This window comes from Lycium barbarum, chromosome 10 (genome assembly GCF_019175385.1).
Source record: "Lycium barbarum isolate Lr01 chromosome 10, ASM1917538v2, whole genome shotgun sequence".
Lineage (NCBI taxonomy): Eukaryota > Viridiplantae > Streptophyta > Magnoliopsida > Solanales > Solanaceae > Lycium > Lycium barbarum.
Genome location: NC_083346.1, coordinates 2,118,776 through 2,141,993, shown reverse-complemented (window position 1 = coordinate 2,141,993; position 23,218 = coordinate 2,118,776). Strand labels below are relative to the sequence as shown.

Genomic DNA, 23,218 nt, shown 5'->3' with positions numbered 1-23,218 from the left:
CCTTTTTAATCTGTTCCAAAAAAATTATCTCATTTCTATAGTTAGAAACAATTTAATTTTATGAGATGATTTATAACTGCACAAATATCTAAGGTTTGTTTTGATACACACATTTCAAAAGTATTACTTTATTTCTTAAACTTTATGTCAAGTCAAAAGAGGACAATCTTTTTGGGACGGAGAGAATAGTTAATGTAAAAATATTTCGCTTCTATTTTTTTCACCAAAGTATGGAACTTTTGACTTCAATAATGCATAACTGTTATCAGAATTCTAAATATGCAAAATGTATATTAAAATGCATGCAATATACTATACATGTGTTTAAGTTAATTGAGGTAATAAAACATTGAAAGATGATATTTAGCTATTTAGCTTCACTCAGATTTATAAAAGTATATTTACAAATCACATTTCTAAAATAAAAAGGCGCCTGGAGCACTAAGCTCCCATATGAAAAATATAATTTATTAAAAGCAATTATTGAATAATTTATGTAGTTAACAAAGTGATTATTCCAAAATAATGTAATAAATGGTCAATCAATATTTCAGAAATGCATTAACTATTCATTTTATGTTGTGTGCCATTTACAAAATTCACACAATTATGTATTGATAATTGGTCAATTGTCAGTTTCGTACATTTTAGTAGATCAAGAGGAATCAAAAAGATCTATTTCTATCTTTATCAATTTATTTTGCCGATTTATGTTGGTTTATTCTTAGTATTAAAATAATTTAATACCTCCGATTCAAAATAAATGTCCACTTGGCCTTTTTAACACCCTTAAGAAAATATTAATTCCTAAAATAGATATTTTGACTAAACTACCCTCTATTAATAAGACTCTTGCCTATTTATTGCCTTGAGTAAATAGGGGTAAAACTGAAAAATAAAGTCAATGCTTTCTTGATAATGTAAGTAAACACTTATTTTGAACTAAAATAAAAAAGCTAAGTGGACACTTATTTTGAAGCGGAGAATATTCTGATATAAAGACTTTTAGTATTTTATTAATTTTTGTTGGTACTTTATAAAGTGATTTTTAGATATACAATTATAAATTGCATTTCAGAAATGCAATTAATAAATTTGATTTTTAGAATACGATTTAAGTTAACGTCATACACATATACGTTTAGCATATTCTTAAAAACTTTGAAAAAAAATCTTCCTTTTTTTTTATAAGAGCGAGTGAGAACTGGAAGACAAAATAACAATTAATTTACTATTGAAAACTAAATATTTGTTGATTGAACTATGAAATTGCATGGCTTAATTTAGAAGAGAAAATTATAAAACTAAAATTTGTGCTAAGTTGTATGGGGATAGTGGGCAAAATAATAGAGCGGATGATTAGAATAAAAGAGAGAGAAAGGTGTGAGACCCAGAATTCCACTTGTCAAACAAATGGTGGAGTCTCACACAACTTTTATTGGTTGAGCTTCTATCATGGTAAATTTTTTTGTTAAAACGATATACTCTTGTTGATATAATACTAGAGAAGAAATATCTTTTTTTTTTCTCTCTCTCTTTTTTTTTTTTTTTTTTTTACGAAGAACCAGTGAAAAAATATTTTAAGAGTCATGGTTTTGGGATATGAAGGAAAATACAAGAGAATCATATTTTTTTTAACATGTGAAATGGAAGACCTTTAACAAGAAACTAAGTAAAAGATAGGATTCTGGTTTTTGAACATAGGTTAATCAGCGAATATGCCACAAGTTCATACTCATATAGTCATTTAGTTGAGTCATTTTTTTTCTACTGGCCTAGGACCAGTGCATAGTTTCAGAGTAAGGAACATGGATTTCTAAATAAAATGAGCTTTTAGATAAGAAAATATGAACTATCTTCACACATAATTCGTTTTCTTTGTATAAATTTTTTGAATTTATTGACACGTGCAAGCACGTACGTATAAACTAGACTTAAAACTAATCTACACTATATTAAAAGCACGAACGACCTTAAAGATGTTAATTGAATTTTTTGTCCTTCATTAAAAAATTATTTAATAGACAAAATAGTCATTTAATAATTTTTCTAATATTCAGGACTTTGAAATTAAATTAAAAAAAAATCTATTGAATATTTCCTAATTTGATCTATGCAGGATGTCTTACTATTAAGAATTTAACATTATTACCTTATATAAATTTTATCCTTATTTGAATGTCCTAATACGTATCGTAATCATTAATCATTACGAATCTATTAAAAGTTTGCATTACATTTAACTCTTAGCTGTTTGAAAAGTAGGATCTCTAAGAACTAACAAATCTACTTTTCAATATCTAATCCATCGTTGTTTCACATAATATCTTAAAATTTTCTCCTTTTTTCTTTAAAAAAGTAAAATCTCTATTTAATTGTTATTTTTCAATTTCGAATTTTAATGTTATTTTCGGGTAGTAGAATTATTAAACTTAAATATGTATATCTTGGGATGAGCTAATTACTAAAAATTTGAATCAACAAAAAGTAAATCATTTTTTTGTTGAGAATAAATAAATAGAGTTAATTAATTAGAAAAAAAATCCAATTTAATTATTCTTCAAAATTATCATATATATATTTTTCAAGTTAACAAAGTTCTTAGCTAACATAAATTTATTGAATTTAATTATTGTGTAAATATAATAGTATTTATTTTTACTATTTAAGTAAATGTCGCATTTATTTAACATCAAGTACTATTTTTCGACATTTTTTGTATACATATTTTATTGATTGACACGATGCACACGCGCAAAGTGCGTACAATAAACTAGTTATATCATAATGTTGAATTGCTAATGAATTATGAGGGAAAATTGGCCAAACGAACTTAAAGTAAACTTACTTTTCTTTGAGGAGTTTTAAACGTGAGCTGTATAATACGCTAGAATTGTGCAAAATTTCACCTTGCAAATATGAATTCAAGAACCGAAATATAACATATCTTTTCCTTTAGATATTAGTTGTAATGATAACATAAAAAAGGTTTCACTTAGAAATCACTCTAACGAATGGATAAAAAAGAGATTTATATTCTTGTATCTATCAGTATCTACTAATCATAAAAGTTATCGTGGAATGATAAATACTTCTTTATCCCTAATTAGAAATTTTAGGTTCGAATTCGGGTATGGAAACACTTTTGTTAGGGAGCGTTTTACTTGATGTGGACATGCCGCCACGAATCTAAATTTATTCGAGCTCCAATACATGTATCATACACCGATTAAAAAACAATGAGTACCAAACACCGAAATGAAAAAATCAAAAACATCTATCAGTATCTACATGTTAATAAAAATTATAATCAAAATAATATGAAATGAGAATGTGTCGAAGCAATGTAATTTCTTCGAAAACGGATTTGCTTTAATCTCCTTTTTCTTTCTATGCCTTCTAAAGAAAGCATTATTGGCTTCAGATTATTCAAAAAGCACGGCCATTAATAATTTAGAAGAACCAAATACCCGCAATTTTCATAAGCAATTAACTTGTCCTTTTCATGGAATCAAATATCATTGTCCTGAATATTTTAATGTGACCACACCAAACATATCACCATTTGATTTTGTAGAGCATCTGTTATTAGGTATATTACATAAAAAAAAAATGACAATTCAAATTTTAAAAAACAAATAGTGTAATTCAGCAAATTCAAATAAAGCTAGATTACGATATAATTGGATTAATAAATATTTATATCCGCCACGCATCGTACGGTATACTTCGTATAATTTAAAATGAAAGCATAATATGGTAAAATGTTTAAAAATGGGACAAGTAAATGGTTTTAAAATCAAGGGTGAAGTCTGATTTTTAAAGAAAAATTTAAAGGTATAAATTGTTTTAGAATTGAAAAAAATAGGGGAATGAATGTGGTGGTTGAATTTTCCTAGAAAAGGTTTATATTTACTGTAATTGTATTAATTAATGGTAGGGAAATGAGCCCAGATGATGGCCGTCATGACCATTTAGATGCTATTTTTAAAATAAAGAAAATGGATACGTGGGGAGAATCCTAGGCATTTTTTCTGAAGGCTATAAGTCTATAACATTACTGCTTTGTAGTATTATTACATAGCGTAAATTCAAGACTTTGAATTGAATTAAGAAAGAAAAAAAAAAAGAATATTAGTATTCACTTTACCACACTTATTTGAAGTTGTACTGGGTGTTTACCTTCTTGCTTGCAAGTTGCACCCATATCAATATTATTATCACTGCAAAAGAGTCTCGGGAAGCAATGTATAGTCCTTTGGATTTCAAATATTTTCTTTGTCCCAATTTAGATAATACTATTTTTTTAATTTATTCAAAAAAAATTATCTTTTCTTATTTAGTAATAATTTAATTTTAGGAGATTAATTTACATCAACATAAATATTTAAAATTTATTTTAAATCATAAATTTAAAAAAAAATTCCTTATTTTTTAATTTTCATGTCAAATTAAATAATATCACATAACATAAATTAGTACGGAGGGAGTAATTGGTTAGATTCTTTTCACATTTGAATACTCCATTATCACATGCACTAGTCACCCAAAGTCCCAAAGTAAACTACAAATTTACAGCTCCCTTCTTGTCCTGTTAAACAGTTCAGCACTTGTTTGGATGGTACTTTTTTCTCCAGTTTTTTTAATTCAGTTGTTTGTAATTTTGACGTTGCTTTGACTATGAATAGTATCTATAGTAAGAGTAGGTGATAGAGCAGGACAGAAAATATTAAAGTCTGTCCACCATTATGGAATGAGTAAAGTAAATTTGGTGTCATATTATTGTACTAGTTTACTGTATATTAATGATAAGGGAAATGAGCCTAGATGACGGCCGTCGGATGACCATTGAGATGGGGAAAGTAATTAAAGGGAATTAATTAATGTGGGAGGGAATCCTAGGCTTTAATAACGTAATTAACGTGTTAGACGGGGAAAGTAAAAATTTTAAGATGTAAGTTATTTTCATCCATTAAGAAATGAAATAATGAAAGGGAATTAATTTCAATTAATGTGGGGGAGAATCCTAGGCGTTAATAACGTAATTAATGTGTTAATTATTTTCATCCATTTAGAAATGAAATAATGAAAGGGAAATAATTAATGTGGGGGAGAATCCTAGGCGTTAATAACGTAATTAACGTGTTAAATGGGGAAAGTAAAATATTTAAGGTGTAAATTATTTTCATCCATTTAGAAATGAAATAATGAAAGGGAAATAATTAATGTGGGGGAGAATCCTAGGCGTTAATAACGTAATTAACGTGTTAAATGGGGAAAGTAAAAATTTTAAGGTGTAAATTATTTTCATCCATTTAGAAATGAAATAATGAAAGGGAAATAATTAATGTGGGGGAGAATCCTAGGCGTTAATAACGTAATTAACGTGTTAAATGGGGAAAGTAAAAATTTTAAGGTGTAAATTATTTTCATCCATTTAGAAATGAAATAACGAAAGGGAATTAATTAATGCGGGGGAGGATTCTAGGCGTTAATTATGTAATTAACGTGTTAAATGGGGAAAGTAAAAATTTTAAGGTATAAATTATTTTCATTCATTTAGAAATGAAATAATGAAAGGGAATTAATTAACCGCTTAAGTAGTGACGACACGTATTTAAAGGTAAATATATACTTACTGTAAAGTGGTGTAGGAAAATGAGCCTAAGGTTTCGGATCTGACTGTTGACTATTGATATGCTATTTTTTAAATAAAGAAAATGGGTACGTGGGAAGGATGGCCAAGCACTAGTCAACCAAAGCAAACTAAGTACAAATTATTATTATTATTACATTGATAATATTTTTTTTATTAAATTGTCACTTGGCATTATATATCCGTATCTGCTACGCTTCTTGTTCCCTTTGAAAGAGATCAACAACTGAATTTGTACGCGATTTAAAGGATATGTGACAGAGTTTGTTAGCAAGATAAAACGGATAATCAAAAAGCAAAGAATAACGTATAAAATTAAGAGAAGATAGCCTGTACGACGGGTCCGAGTGGGAGAAAGATTTGTCTCCTTGCTCGGACTAAGAATAATCTAAAACTGACAAAGCTTTACTAATATCGGGCCTTTATTATGAAGGAATCTTTCAAATGTTAATTGCTAACTCGAAGAGATGGATATGCCTTCTAACGGGGCCGTTACATCTATATTTATAGTGCTAGAGTCCTATACTAACTAAACGATTCAAGTTTCAACGTGGATAAACAGTTTCGGAAATATCGAACCCGTCCATTGAGGGCGTGATTCTCAGAGATAAATTAGTAAGAGGATAAACTCTCAGATTTAGACTTATCTTCTCGGACTCCCCTTGTGTGGGCTCGGTTTGTTCCCTCCGACCTCTCGGACCGATCTTCAGTAATCACCCCGTATGACCCTTCATCGAACCGAGGCGAGCTTACTGATTCAAACCGTACACACTTCTCATACAACATAGTTATATATTTTCTTACTCTGTTTTTTTTTAAGTTTAAAATTTTATTCTATTTTTCACAATTCAAACAATTCTTAAAATTTGTCGAAATAAGAATAAAGAACGTAATAAAAGTTATTCAACATCTAATATGATCCGTTATTTTCATTTTGTAGAGATTATGTTATTAGGTGTATTACATTAAAAAATAACATGACTATTCAAATTTTGAAAACAATAATAATAATTCAACAAATTCAAATAAAGCCAAATTACGATATAATAAGATTAATATGTATATATATATATATATATATACTAGTGTAAATTAAAATGAAAGTATAATATGGGTAAAATGTTTAAAAATGGGAAAAGTAAATGTTTTTAAAATTAAGGGTGAAGTGTGTTTTTTCAAGAAAAATTAAAAGGTATAAATTATTTTCAAACATTTAGAATTGAGATCCTATCTTTTTTTTTTTAAAATAATAAAATGGGTACTTGGGGAGAATTCTAGGCATTTTTAAAAGGTTAATTTAGTGGTGGCGGGAAATTGGTAGTATTTAAAATTAAATCGGGAAATTGGTTTATGTAAAAGTAAAATTTTAAGGTGTAAATTATTTTCAAAAAGGGGAATGAATGTACTGGTTGAAATAAAGGCATTTTTAAAAAAGTTACTACGTCCGTCCTAGTTTAAGTGTCTTATTTTATATTTAATAAATTTTGCAATTGCAAGACAAGTTTGAGATCATAAAATTTAAATAACCTCACACATCTTTAATTTAAGATTATAAAATCTAAATTTTTTCATTTATTTTTTAATTTCGTGTCAAACAAACTAAAACACTTAAAATGAGACGGAGGGATTACCTAATTAACGGGGGAAAATTGATAGTATTTAAAATAAAGGAGTAAATTATATTTAGAAATGAAATAATGAAAAGGAAGTTGTGGTCCCAAGATGCCGCCGCTTAAGTAGGTAAAGTATATTTACTGTATTGGATTTCGGATCTGATTGTTGAGATGCTATTTTTTAAATTAAGAGAATGGGTACGTGGGAAAGCACATGCTTCTTCACGCCAAGCGCGTGTTTTAGCCGTTTAATACCTTATGTGGAGGCCACATGGCATTAGAGGGACCACTGGGCCTTGCTTATGTGGAGGCCACTGGTTAATTCAATTTAAAAGGTTTATTATTTAATGTAGATGTCGTTAATACATGGTGAAATTAAAATGCAAAAAGTTGACTATGTAAATATCGTTAATCATTTCCTTGAATATGGATTTCTTTTGGACAAAAAAAGGTTAGAAATTATTTTGCTAAAAATGGATTTTTTTTGGACTAAAAATGGCTACAAATATTTTGCTTAGTTCAAGTTAAAACAATTGGTGATAATAATATAGTAAGCAGGATACTCTAAAAATTCCTCCTGAAATTTTAAATTACTATTTTTTCGAAATCAACTATGCAATTTAAAAAAAAGAAAAGAAAAAGAAAACTAGCTCCTGACGTGGAGCATTAAACTCCACAAGCCCTAGTTGACAATCCTTTAATACATATCCCACCCATTTACTTCTCTTCTTTTGTACTTTTCTATTCATCTTCTCTTTCTATCTGTTCTTCCAATTTTCATTAGTTCGTCAATTCAAGCTTATGCTAATTCATCTTTTAAATCAAATGAAGTTTTGATTTTTTTGCAATTAAATCTGTCTATCATGCATCAGTTCATGGTTTCTCTTTTTCATTCTTTTATAATCCTTTTTTTGTTAGCTATTATACTGGATTTGAGATATACCAAATTCATCTGCTAAATCTATCAAGTTCTTTTGAGTTTTTGTACTAGTAACTCTTTTTCATGATGTTTAATTAATTCAAGTTTCATCTGCTAAATTATTAAAGTTTTCATTTTTTTTGCTATCAGACCTTTTTATGATGCATCAATTCATATTTTCTCTTTTCCATTCTTTTATAATCCCTTTTTTGTTAGCGATTATACTAGATCTGATTATAAGGTACTTTTTTTGAAAGTCCATCCGAACAGGCTCTTAATCAATTCAAGTTTATTCTAATTCATCTCTTAAATAATTAAAATTGTGGCTTTTTGCTATTAAATCATTCTATAATGTCAAATCTATTCATATTTTTTCTTTTTTATTCTTTTATAATCCTTTTTTTTTAGCAATTATGCAAGATCTGAGATGTACTTCAAAAATTTTAAAAAAGTAAATTTGTTTTTGATATTTATGGCCAAACGGCACCTAAGTTCATCTACCATGTCTTTAGGGGTCGTTTCGTACACGGTATTTATTTTAGGGGTTGTTTTGGTACACGGTATTCGCTGTGATATCCCATTATAATGATTAATTTTGTATCATGTTAGTGATAAATTTTGTATCATTTTTGTTAGAAGGGATAAATTTATATTTTGTACGAAACAAAATATGAAGTACACCTCAAATTTAAAGATGAGATTTATTCCGTTAATTCTGAAATTATCCCATTTCCTGAATTAGTCCATCCTAATCCTGGGATATTTTGTCTACCTACAAAACGACCTCTTAGTGTTTGTGCTAGCATATATGTAAACCAAACCCTCTTCTGACCCATTTATCACCAGCATAACATTCTGGCTCAGTTAAACCCCAAAATCTCTCTATATATAAAACCAACTATTATTCCGTAATGAAAATTATCCTTTATATCCTAAATTTTTTTTGCTTAACCCTAAAATGACTTGTAAAGCATGTTCGAGCGGTGATGTTCCTGCAGATTGCAGCGATTGTACGCTCGATTCATACTTTGGTCGGTTTTCATACGTGTTCTTGCAATTGGTTATCATGGGAAATTTTTGAATCAGCGATTGAGTAAACAGTGACGTTACAGTAGGTCTTTTGTTTTATTTCCGCAGGAACATCTTTCTCAGCCACAGGGGAATCTTTCTCCTGTGGCTGAGAAAGATGTTCCGCGGCTGAGATTAATGCCCCTCCTGCTGTTTTAAAAGATGGGGAGAGTAAGACATTTGTTTTCTGTTACTGCTGTTCTTGCAAAACATGAGATAAACAGTGAATTTAGAGTAGGGCTTTTGTTTTATCTCGTAAGAATTCTGTTAAGAGTAAGACTTTTGGAGATATTGAGTCTATTTTTTTTGAAGCTGAGAAAGATGCTCCTGCGGCTGAGGATGATGCCCCTCCTGCGCTGTTTTTAAAGATGAGGAGAGTAAGACTTTTGTTTTCTGTTACTGCTGTTCTTGCAAAATATGAGATAAACACCATATGAAGCAAATAATAACCAGATTCCAACACAACTTGGTAATATTAGTATTCCAAACACTCAACAAGGAATTACAATAAAACTTAAAGTAAGGATAGGGGAAACCACTGAAGGTTGAACAGAGGGATGAGAAGAAGAAGATTAGAGGCGTGAGAGATAGACTAGAAAAGGGGATGAGGAAAATACTCAATTCAGTAATGATGCCTACTGCTCTGCTACTACAGCTATTTGTAACAAACTCTGTCTTCATATGCTCCTCACGTTTTTGCCCTCCCAGTTGTTGCTTCAAATTTCTTCACATAATGTGAGAACACGAGGAAGTTGTTGTCATCCTAAGAGTTACAAAATTTAAGTGAAATAAATACATGAATTAGTAATATCAATCAAAACGGCCGGTTGCAGCTCTGAGGGAGCCCGCAGACGCTTGAAGAAGAGACATAGCTTCATCAATGGCCAATGCATCCACCGAGCCTTCCTTAAGGAGAAGTTTTTCGTTTTTCAGCTCCTCAATCAACTGAGCAGTGTTGGACAAGCCAACACCCTCAGGGACTTTACTCCCAGCAGGGGCATTTTTTTCAGAAAAAAAAATAGTAACATAGGAGTACAAAAGTCACTAAACCCTTGAATAAGATGCCTCTATGTTAGTGACTTTTGTACTCCTATGTTAAAATATTTTTTAACACTATTCTTTTTTCTGGCTTGTTCAACACTGCTCAGTTGATTGAGGAGCTGGAGAACGAAAAGCTTCTCCTTGAGGAAGGCTCGGTGGATGCATTGGCCATTGATGAAGCTATCTCTCTTCTTCGAGCGTCTGCTACAACAATGCTAAGAGGCTCCCTCAGAGCTGCTGCCGGCCGTTTTGATTGATATCACTAATTCATGTATCTATTTCACTTAAGTTTGGTAACTCTTAAAATGACTACAACTTCCTCGTGTTCTCACATTATGTGAAGAATTTTAAAAAACTTGAAATAAGAAGAAACTCTTCTCCTTTTGACATCTTTGTTTATGTTTCTTGTATTCTATTGCTCTTATTTTACAAGAGGAATTATTTTTTGATTTCTTCTATCAACTATTTGCTACTCATAATTGAATAAACTGAAATTACTCTGCAGTGGCGCCAAGTAAGCAACAGCCGAGCAATGTAGCTAAAGAATTTGTTAATATCTTGGTGAAGGCATAAAACTGGTGTGAGAATACCAGGCACACATTGTTTTGTAGCCATTGGTGCTTTCTGTTCTGTTAGGTCTTTGTTTCACCGGGGCGGGGGATGTGCTCTAATGTTCCAATGGGTTCTAAAACAGGAGAATACACCTTGTAGCCATAGCAAGCACAACGTCCAACCAAAAACAATTGAGACTAATAAATTGTAATAAGTAACACAGTCATTTCTCAAATACAACAAATTAATGAAAACCCAATGAAGTAGTTTTTGAGGTAGCCATAAATTAAATGATCATCCTCATTCAAAAATAGTTTATCTCTAATGTTGCTAATTATAACCAACCTGGGACCAAGCATGTAACAAACTCAATTGTAAGTAACACAACTTACCCTCCTCCGATCATCGTCCATCTGGTCTGTTTTATCATCATTTGATGGCTCCGCAACGCACATGCCTGGTTTAATTTAAAAAAAAAAAAGTGGTTGGTTTAATAAAGCAAGATAGAGACCCGCAAGGATGGTTCAATTGGTTGAGCATGGGGCTTGCCTAGTGCGGGTTAACTCTTTTATGTGATTTGCAAGCTATTGCACAGAGTTGAATTTACCCTATGGGCACCCAAAAAGGGTAGCGGCAACAAGTTCCATGTCATTAAAAAAAAGAAGCAAATTAGAGAGAGGAAAACAAAACAGATACCTCTGGAGATCTGATTAAGCTTTTGGGGCGCACTGCAAACAATAAGTTGATTAGCCTTTTTTGTTTTCTTCTTCTTCTTCTGTATCTTTGGAGCACAAATGCTACTATTTGCTAACTTTCCCTCATTCTTCTTTTTCTGCTTCATCTTTTGCAATTACCTGAGATTGAAAAAAGACTCAATCTTTTGCAATTAACTGAGATTGAAACAAGACTCAATCTTTTGCAATTAATTGAGATTGAAAAGACTCAGTCTTTGGCTCGTCCTTTTTGGATTTGGAACTGCTTGCTTGCTGGGGTTTCTCTATCTCTACTATGGTTGCACCTTATAATTCAATCGTGATTTGGATGGGCTTCAAATCCCTTTCCACTTTGTATTAGTAGAGTTTTCAAAACGGGTCGCTCTAACTCAAGCCTTGCGGGTCAAGAAATTTGATGAGCTGGAGCGGGCCGATCGTTCATTCGCAAGGGCCCAGCCATATAAGGGTCGCGGGTTGAGGCGGGCTAACCCTTCATTCTTTTTTTATTTTTTTAGGGAAAAGGGTCAACAATACCCCTGAACTATTCAAAATAGGTCACTCATACCCTTTGCTAAGTTTTTCGGGTAAAAAATACCTTCACCGTTACCAAATGTGGCCACAAATACTCCTCTGGTTAATGGCTGGCCACTAAATCCGATGTGGCAGTGCCACGTGGAAAAAATTATCCACGTGGACGACCACGTCAGCCTTTTGAATAGTTCAGGGGTATTCCTCCCCCCACCTCAAATTTTTTTTTTTTGACAAAAGTTTTAAATTTTTTTCTTTTTTCACCATCCACCCTTCACCCACCCTACCCCACCCCCCTAAAAAAAATAAAAAAAAGTTTTGATATTTTTTTTTGTTTTTTCACCAGCCACCCCCCTCCCCCGCCCCTCCCCCCCTAAAAGAAAATTAAAATTTTTGGTATTTTTTTTATTTTTACATCAATCCCCCCTCGTCTTCCCACATCGGATTAAGTGGCCAGTCGTTAACCAGAGGGGTATTTTTTACCCGAAAAATTAACGGAGGGTATAAGTGGCCTATTTCGAATAGTTCAGTGGCATTTTTGACCCTTTTCCCTTTTTTATAATAAAAATTCTTTGTAATATAAGTATGTTGATTTGTTAGCATTTCTAACATATGATTATATGAAAGTACATAATTCAACGACAATTTATAGTTTATTCAACACCAATTCATCATCAGCACATTTGAATTCGTTTGTGATAAAGTTGTCTTAATTAACATCTTCATCTTCATCCACATTCATATGCAACTTTAATTAGTTAAATATTATGAAATAACTACATTTCAAAAAATCAATAATATTTGAATTCACTTAAAAATATTGCCTCTTTAAATTTGAGTAACGCTGTGTAATCGATTTAGAGTAGAAATAACGAACAAGTGTTTGGATATTTTCATGATGGATGCAACTTTTATACTTGGTGATTCGACATTTTAGTTGTAGGCATTTAACACTAAATGAGTAGTTTATTGTGTAAGATACTAAAACTTATTCAGTAATTAGTATTCCTAGGATTTACTTTTTTTTTTCCTTCATAATTTTCTCTTAAATTTTGAATTCAAATTAAATCACAATTATGAATGCAACTTTTATATTTGGTGATTAGAATTTAACACTAAATGAATAAAGTATTGTGTACAAAACTAAGACTATTCGGTAGTCACTATTTCTAGTTTTTACTTCTTTTTCACAATTATCTATTAATTTAAATTTAAATTAAATAGTCTTTTGGTCCAAGGGTTGGCCTCGGGCTAGCCTCAGTCAAGCCTCAAGGGGCTGTGGGATAACTTGAGCTGGGCTTATAAACTTCTTTTAAATGGGCTTGAATAATCTTAACCCAACCCTATCCCAATAGCGGGCCAGGCTGGGTTGGCCTTAAGGGCCAAACCCATATTGACGGCTCTAGTTTTGGTGTTTGGCAAGTTTAAAGTGCTTTTAAAATAGGGAGAATAACCTATATACACATAAGAATAGAGTGTATTTACAAAACATGACGATACTTTTCAGTTTACAAAATATATACTAGTAAATTTCTTACAAAATAGATATGAAAATTTGTGTATGAAATGTGTATATCTCGCTCAAAGCTTAAAATTGTATACAATTTTCATACAAAAATTAATTCAATTTTGAGTCTCACTTTGAATCAGATGAAATTCAAAATATTCAAAATTTTCAACACCAGCAGGAGATAAAAAGCTTAAAATCTAAGCTTCCTAGTTGTCGCTTCTCTTAATCTCAATTATCAGGTGCAAGCTAGCGGTTATGTTTTGATTTGGGGATGTTTTGAATTTCGGGTCAATGTAAGGATTTTGGATGTAAGGAAATTCAGAACTACATTTCTCCTAGTGGTCATCCATTACTATCTGCCTATACCGACACTCTATGCTACATGGCCCAAAACCATTATCCGAACCTTGGTTTTTAAAGAGATCTTCCCTGTTTGAATTTGAAAGACAACATTTTTTATTAAAAGATGTATCATTTAAACCATTTAACTTTAGAGGTTTATGAAAGGAATTCATATGTTTTGGAAAAGACGAACTTATTTTTGGAAAGAAAGAAGCCAAGTCAAATTGCCTTTCCTTTTTGAAAGAGTTTCAAGTTTAAAACCATTTGAAATAGAAAGGTAAACTTAAACCAATTTTTAAACCTACTTGATTAAAGTTCGTAAAAATAATCAAGTAATCTTTAAATCATTTTACCCTCTCGAGCTTAGTTTTAAAAATCGTAATCCTAACCGTTCTAAATGACGTTATCATCGTTTTGCCAAGGTTTTCAACTAGGTTCGACTATAAGGGTTTCATTAACACATATGTTTACAAGAATACATAAAAATACAAATGATATAAAAAAAAGCAGTGGGCCGATGGGTGTACTAAGCCCATCGGCCCAAATATGCAATTTTCACTCATTGCTAGCCTTCAATGCTTCCAATATTAGCTTCCCTTTCATCTTAGCTTTCTTTTCATGCCATATTGCAGGTTTGACTCGATCGGATGACATGTTGGACCTCAGGCCCAACCAAGATTATGCAAGGATTTTCCCCATCACGGGAGCTCGAAAGGGGAGGAGAAAAGAAAGGGATATGGGGTTTAGTAAGTGTCTAGAATGAGAAAACTTACATAACTAATCATACTTAAACAAACAAAACACATAGCACTCAATTGATTTATTCACACACATGCATACAACTAGCAGCCCCAACAATGATAACAATCGATTAGAAGCAGGCACAAGAAAATAGCAAAAGCACTCAAATGAGAAACAGGCCCATGCAGTATAAACTAAAGAGACAGGACCAAAGATAAACAAAGGCATGAAATGGGCCGGCTTATGCTAATCTTGAGGCATCGAGCCCGAATGGGACTCTAAATTTATAAACATTCATGGCAGCCAATTACCCCATTTAATAATCATACTTAACCAAAATTAAACCATCCTATAGGTATACAAGATATACCATACTAGAACATATGCAGAACTCATGTATACACAGTATACTCGTTGTATATCATGCAGACAGCAGATCCATATAAAAGAAACAAAGCACAGGCAGTATACAGGAGTGGTATATCGAACTTCATTCTGTGCATCATAATAATCATCTCTTTTTCTAACCGTTCACCTCAAATGGTCCTAAATAACCCTAATGATAAAAATGCACCTTTAGTTCCTAAGTCCAGATTAATGACTTAACAATATGCCAAATACCCTTAACTCTTACTTTGTTGACACCAGTGTTTTAAAAGGCAGTTTCAAAACTCGCCTCAGGGCGAGGCACTGGCAAAACGCCCCGGGGCTCACGTGCGGGGCTTAGTTCCTGTGAGGCTTACGCCCTAAGCGCCCGACTGTACGCCCTAAACACGCCTAACACCCAACGCTCGGGGCTCGCCTAACAGTTCTTACACAATTTATATATTAAATTCTTTATTTAAAATCGTTGACCCTTATAATTCTTTAACAAATGAATGATACTTAATATATAGTTTTTCATCTATAGAAATAAAAAGATTGAGTGTAACTCAAATAACAAGTCGTAGTATTGCATATTTACTATTTGAGAATATCGTGAGGGTAAATATCACTTAATATTTTTTTTAAAAATACATAGCCGATTTGTACATTTTCACTTGTCATTGGTCTTTTGTCCTATATATCAAAATTATCATATTTTATTATTTCGCTATTTGAAAGTAATTTTCATTTTATTCATGAAGGAATTACATTTTAATTATAATACTGATAAATTTTATTGATATAAAATGAATAGTACTCCCTCCGTTTCAATTTATATGAACCTATTTGACTGGACACGACATTTAAGAAAGAGGGAAAACTTTTGAAACTTGTGGTTCAAAATAAGCCTTGAAAATTTGTGTGGCTGTAAATCATTCATAAAGTGAATTTGTTTTCAAATTAGGAAAAAGGTCAATCATTTTGGCACGGACTAAAAAGGAAATAGGTTCAAACAAATTGAAACAGAGGGAGTATGATAGTAATATTGTTTTAAGAAAATGTGATTTTTTCATTGTTTGAAAAGTTAAGATGTTTAAGTTGATTTGTATTACATAATAGCTTTTATTTCATTGTATTGTTTATACTTGCAAAATTATGTTATATATAATTGCAAGTTGTAAGCAGGGATGGCTCAAGGGTGAGGCTAGTAAAGCTTTTGTTTTAGACCCTCAAACTTTTGAGGCCCCAAAAATTTTTACCGATGAATTTTGTGGTTCAAGTTTCTCTTAGCGTTCTAGATTAAAATTTTCAAGGACAACAAAAAAACTAGCACTTTTATCTATAAAATTAGATAGTTATGAATTAGGAAAAATGTTATGATCAATGAGAAACTATTATTGTCAAAATTTTATACATTATAAATAAGGTTACAAAAGGGTATATTAGCAACATAAATATTTTTTAGTATTTAAAAATAGTTTGGTTACAAAAGAATCAAAATAAGGGAGGCTAGTGTAAAGAGAATTAAGTGTTATAAAGGCAAATTTGGCGGGAGGTCTTAAAAATTATTTCATAAGTTTATTATTAAAAAAATAAAATTTTATTGTGACATGGCATGTCAACTAGGAGAGAAGGAGGATTTTGTAATGTTTAGTATTTTTTGAGAAAAATAAAAATAGTTGAATGATATTTTAATTCTAAAAAAAATAAAAATAATATTAGGAGGCAATTGTCAAAACATGAATAAACTTTTAGGGAATTAAAAAAAGATAAAAGAGGCATCAGCATAAGCACATTTTTGAAGAACGTGCTTTGTCCTCAACTCAAGTTTATTAGTGGCAAATCATGGTTAATAGGCACGTCTTGCGAAAATCGGGAAAAAGGACAAAACAGAAAGTTATCAATTTAAAATAGATGAATCATGATGATATGAAGTTTGAAATTTTATTTGGACATATTATTAGAATTTCTATATTTTTTTTTTGATCATATGCAAATTAAATCATATCTGAGACTCAATAGAATAATCAAAACGAATCATCATTTGAAAACCAAGATAATAGTCATATCAAATACCTTTCGAATGTCGCTGTGGATTACATAAAAATAGAACCTCAAGGATTATATACACGTATCAAGACATAATAAAATAGTTTCTGAAAATCAAGAACATTAGCCATCCTAGTGGCTCTTTGAATATCATTATGAACTATATTAAATAACGTCTCAGGGATCATAGACAAGTATCAAATCAATATGAGACAGCTTATAAAAGTTAAGGACATTAGTCATTATAATAATATTGAAGATTGTAAAAAGAAGTACAAAATATATATAACAAAAGAAAGAAAAAACACTATCTACGTTTTAAAACTTTGAACTAAACTACTCAAATCTTCATATTATTAAATAAAGTTTTTATAATAACATCCTAGGTAATGTCTTTAAAACACATGACTAATATCATATTGACTTGAATTGATCCTCACTAATATAAATACTAATGTTACTATTATAATTTATTTACAGTTTTCTTTTATTTTTTTAATGTAATTTTACCTATTTAAAAATATTTATTGTAATTATAATATTTTACGAATACTAAAAATATATACCCGTAGGGCTTACGCCCCATGCCTCGGGGCTTACGCCTCGTCAGGGCAAATGTAAAACGCCTGCCTTACGCCCCGCCTTTTAAAACACTTGGTTGACACAACATTTCTCAAGTCAAATCAGTGGGTATAGTCAAAAATCAAAACTTGTTTAATTTTGCACATTAAATTTTGGGCAAAAGGACTAAACATGACACACATAAAGAAGAGAGGAAAAACAAGTCAGATGAGGGAAAACATGAAAGAGACCTTTCCATAGCTACTTTTGAGACATACTCTTATTCTTAAACTAAGATAGGCTAAGGCCCGTGCTTAAACACGGGCCCAACATGTCCGGGTGGGGGAAATAGAAAGTTCCACATTAGAAAGGAATATGTGGCACAATGGAAACAATTTCCGAGTTAAGGTGCACTAATAGCTCTTAAACCAAGCCTTAATCGTCAAAATCCACCCAAAGTGATAAGGCGGAAGAAATGCCACAAAATCAATTAAAACGGCACTATCCACATAGATAAAATTTAAATTCCCTACTGCAGTACTCTTGTATTAAATATTTCTTAACACAAGTCTTTGCTGAAAAAGATGCCCTTGAAGCTGAGAAAGATGTTGCTACTGCTGAGAATGATGCCCCTATTGCTGCTGAGAATGGTGCCCCTATTAAGACTTTTGTTTCGTTTGTTATCAGTGACTTTTGTACTCATATGTTAAAATATTTCTTAGCACTATTCTTTTTTCTGAAAAAGATGCCCCTGCTGGGAGTGATGTCCCTGAGGCTATTGGCTTGGCCAACACTGCTCAGTTGATTGAGGAGCTGGAGAACGAAAAGCTTCTCCTGGAAGGCTCGGTGGATGCATTGGCCATTGATGAAGCTATCTCTCTTCTTCGAGCGTCTGCTACAACAATGCTAAGGGGCTCCCTCAGAGCTGCTGCCGGCCGTTTTGATTGATATTACTAATTCATGTATCTATTTCACTTAAGTTTTGTAAATCTTAGGATGACTACAACTTCCTCGTGTTCTCACATTATGCGAAGAAATTTGAAACACTTGAAATAAGAAGAAACTCTTTCTCCTTTTGACATCTTTGTCTATGCTTCTTGTCTTCTATTGCTCTTATTTTACAAGAGGAATTATTTTTTGATTTCTTCTATCAGCTATTTGCTACTCATAATTGAATAAACTGAAATTACTCTGCAGTTGGCAGTGGCGCCAAGTAAGAAACAGACGAGCAATATAGCTAAAGAATTTGTTAATATCTTGGTGAAGGCATAAAACTGGTGTGAGAATGCCAGACACACATTGTTTTGTAGCCATTGGTGCTTTCTGTTCTGTTGGGTCTTTGTTTCACCGGGGCGGGGGATGTGCTCTAATGTTCCAATGGGTTCTAAAACATTTTGAACAATTTTAAACAGGAGAATACACCTTGTAGCCATAGCAAGCACAACGTACAACCAAAAACAATTGAGACTAATAAATTGTAATAAGTAACACAGTCATTTCTCAAACACAACAAACTAATGAAAACCCAACGAAGCAGTCTTTGAGGTAGCCACAAATTAAATGATCATCTTCATTCAAAAATAGTTTATCTTTAATGTTGTTAATTATAACCAAAAAAAAAAAAATGCAGCAACAAATTAAAATGTAGAAAGATGAAAACCCAATTGACATATTTTATGTAGTTAATTTAGCTACGTAATAAATATTTGAGAATACGCACAAAAAAAATATATTCAAAATTTGAACCGGAAATATCTATAGAAACCTTTATCTTATATATTCAAGTACTCAATTGAGATAGGGAGCAACAATAATAACAACACAATGTAATTTATAAGTGGGGTCTGGAGAGGGTAGAGTGTACACAGACCTTAACTCAACTATAGAAGGTACAAAGGTTATTTTTTGAAAGATCCTTGGCTCAAGAGCAAGACAAAAAGTTAGACAAAGATGGAAAGAATTATTAAAGATGTCACGACAGAATAATATAGATGAGCACTGTGAAGCAAAGTAAATGCAGCAAACTAATCAATTAAGATAGGCCATAAATGGATAATCTAAATGAACCATGTATTTCACCTATAATTTAAGTACTTATTAAATTTTCATTTGGTACTTGTGGCTTAGCCTATGCCACCTAGTTTTCTCTATATCACCAGTTCATTCACCTTTAATACCCAACTATACTTTTACTCAAGTTTCATCAACCAAAAAAGAATAAAATTAGTAGCAGCAGCAAATTAAAATGTCTAAAGATGAAAAACCAGTTCGTTTTGGCATCATAGGATGTGCAGAGATTGCAAGAAAAGTATCAAGAGCCATTAATTTATCTCCAAATTCAACACTTTATGCTATATCAAGTCGTTCAATTGAAAAAGCCAAGAACTTTGCAATCAAGAACAATTTATTATCAGATTCTTTAAAGATTTATGGAAGTTATAATGAAATTCTTGATGACCCTTTTGTTGATGCAGTGTATATGCCTTTACCTACTAGTTTTCACCTTCATTGGGCAATTTTAGCTGCTGAAAAAAAGAAGCATTTGTTGTTGGAAAAACCAACTGCTTTGAATGTAACTGAGTTGGATAAGATTCTTGATGCTTGTGAGAAAAATGGGGTCCAGTTTATGGATGCTAGTATGTGGTATCATCATCCAAGAACTGGTAAATTAAAGGAGTTGCTTAGTGATCCTAAGCTATTTGGACAAGTCAAAGCAGTAAGTTTTAGTACTTTAGTCATAGTAAAATGTTCAAATTTAGAATTATGCTATATCTTAGTTTTACCTCTGTTATACTTGAGAGTTATTCATATCCTTATCTTTAGCAAATTGTGTCCTATTTGGGGGTATTTGGACTAGTGGTAAGAGCTTAGCTTGTGATGTGTGTTTAGGCGCACATCACAGATTCAGACCTTGTCACAGGCAAAAGCCGAGTATTTAGGTAGAGGGTGCTTTAATTCCTGGGAAAAAGGTTCAAACTTTAACCCTCCATTATACAATATCTTAATTTTATGGTATGTTATACTTTGAGGCCATTTATATCGTTGTTGTTAGCAGAAATCTCATAATGGAGTTCCACTATGGGTGTGGATTGGGTGGCTTGGATGTGTCAAAACAATTTGAAGGAAAGGTCCAAATTTACCTTTGTACTATTGATGGTTTAGAGTTACCCTTCCTTATACTCTAGGTTGGATCTCCATTAGGATCAAGGACAAATACGAAATGAGTTAGTTATGGCAAGAGTATGAATGATCCAAAATATAAAGAAAGGCAAAAATATAATATTTTGAGTATAGAATTTATTTTTTACCATTGTCCTTTGTTCATCCCATCTTTTTGATAGTTTGATGATCCAAAGGACTGATGTTCAGCATATTAAAAGGGAAAAGAATTTAGTCTGGTTTAGAAATGTCACTAGTATTTCAAGAGCCCCTTTGTACTTTAGATGTTTGGTACATTTATCTGGAGAAGATTATGGTTTAATTATGGTCCATTACCTTATTTACCACAGTGGCTTAAAGTTCATTAGATATTTACAAAGGCGACGGCCTTTTATGACTATTGCTTTTGTTGATCATTTAGCGGTTTCTTCCTATCCTTATGGATCAGACAATACTATGATACCTAATTGTGATTGCACTCTAGATAAACATCTAGCCATGCCAGGATATGACCAAATTGTGGAATTTACAATAGCTCTGTTCTTAGTTTATGGAGGTTTAATTTCGTGCTATTACCAGTTTATTCCAGAGCACCATTTCGTTATGCATTTTCACTTTTATGTAGCTTGAAAATTAAGGGGGTCAATGGCATTCCAGATAGTCTGATATATGCTTCTATAAAATAAGGATATGCAGCTTCATTCATGATTCTATAAAATCCTTTTGTGTTTAGGTTTTGTTCCAAAAATGTTATTGATGATTATCTAAACTAATCTATACAAGTGCCTTTTTTTTTGGGTAAGATCCACAGCTCATCATCATATTCACCGGGCCAAGAATTTCTTGAAAATAACATCAGAGTAAAGCCAGACTTGGATGCCCTCGGGGCACTAGGAGACGCGGGCTGGTACTGCATTGGGGGGATATTGTGGGCCATGAACCAAAATCCGCCAACAACTGTAACTGCACTGCCTAATGTAGCAAGAAACTCAGCTGGAGTTATCTTGACATGTAGTGCCTCTTTATATTGGGAAAAAGAGGAAACTGTTGCTACATTTTACTGCTCATTTGTTTCACACGAGACAATGGACTTGAAAATTTATGGCTCTAACGGGACGTGTTATCTCTATGACTTTATTATCCCGTTTGATGAGGATTCTGCTTCGTTCAACTTCACTTCTGGTGCTAAGTTTGTGGATCTTCATATCGGATGGAACATGAAACCTCAGGTAGTTGAAGTAAGTTCTGAGTTGCCACAAGAGGCTTTTATGATTCAAGAATTTGCTAGCTTGGTTAAGGCTATTGAAGTGTTGAAAAGCAAACCGGAGAGCAAATGGCCTCGTACTAGCAGACTCACTCAACTCGTGCTCGATGCTGTGAATAAATCTATAGACCTCGGTTTCCAACCAGTTCATATGTAAATGTTTATGTTCATTACATAAAAAACAGCTTATTATGTCCATATGTAAGAGAGTGTTTGTATGGACCAGTGTTTTAAAAGGCGGGGGCGTAAGGCGGGGCGTTTTACATACGCCTCGACGAGGCGTAAGCCTCGAGGCACGGGGCGTAAGCCCCATGGGTATTTATTTTTTAGTATTTCTTAAAATAATATAATTGCAATAAATATTTTTAAATAGGTAAAATTACATAAAAAAATAAAAGAAAACTGTAAATAAATGACATATATATATATATGTGTGTGTGTGTGTGTGTGTGTGTGTATGTATGTATATGTGTGTGTGTGTATGTATGTATGTATATGTGTGTGTGTGTGTGTGAGCGCGCGCGCGCGCGCTTGATCCTCACAAAAAATGATCAAAGCCCATTATACACCGCTTATAACTTATAATTATATATAACATAATTTTACAAGTATAAACAATACAATGCAATAAAAGCTATTATGAAATGCAAAACAATTCTAACATTTTAACTTTCAAACACGGAAAAAAACACAGTTTCTTAAAACACTATTACTATCATACTATTCATTTTATCTCCCTATAAGCAAATAATCAATAAAATCTATCAATATTACAATTAAAACATAACTTCTTCATGAACAAAAAATAAAATTATATGATAATTCTGATACATAGGACTTATGACCAATGACAAATGAAAATGTACAATTCCGCTATGTGTTTTTTTTTTAAAAAATAAGTGATATTCACCCACACGACGTTCTCAAATAGTAAATATCCAATACTACGACTTGTTATATGAGTTACACCCAATCTTCTATTTCTATAGATGAAAAACTATTAAGTATCATTATTTTGTTAAACAATTATGAGGGTGAATGATTTTAATTAAGGAATTTAAAATATAATTTGTGTAAGAACTGTTAGGCGAGCCCTGGGCGTTGGGCGTTAGGCGTGTTTAAGGCGTATGGTTGGG

General features: G+C 32.0%; 1 protein-coding gene across 1 annotated transcript; it reads left to right on the top strand.

Annotated features, from left to right (window-relative positions):
• Window positions 1-19,771: 19,771 nt before the first annotated feature.
• Window positions 19,772-22,300, top strand: LOC132614854 (uncharacterized oxidoreductase At4g09670-like). Its single transcript, XM_060329406.1, has 2 exons — window positions 19,772-20,375; window positions 21,622-22,300. The coding sequence occupies exons 1-2, from the start codon at window positions 19,905-19,907 to the stop codon at window positions 22,237-22,239; spliced, it is 1,089 nt and encodes a 362-aa protein (XP_060185389.1). The 5' UTR covers window positions 19,772-19,904; the 3' UTR covers window positions 22,240-22,300.
• Window positions 22,301-23,218: the final 918 nt, after the last annotated feature.

Coding starts and splice junctions, on each gene's coding strand:
- LOC132614854 (XM_060329406.1), top strand. CDS start 19,905: ATGTCTAAAGATGAAAAACCAGTTCGTTTTGGCATCATAGGATGTGCA. Junction 20,376..21,621: donor TATTTGGACAAGTCAAAGCA/GTAAGTTTTAGT, acceptor TTTTTGGGTAAG/ATCCACAGCTCATCATCATA.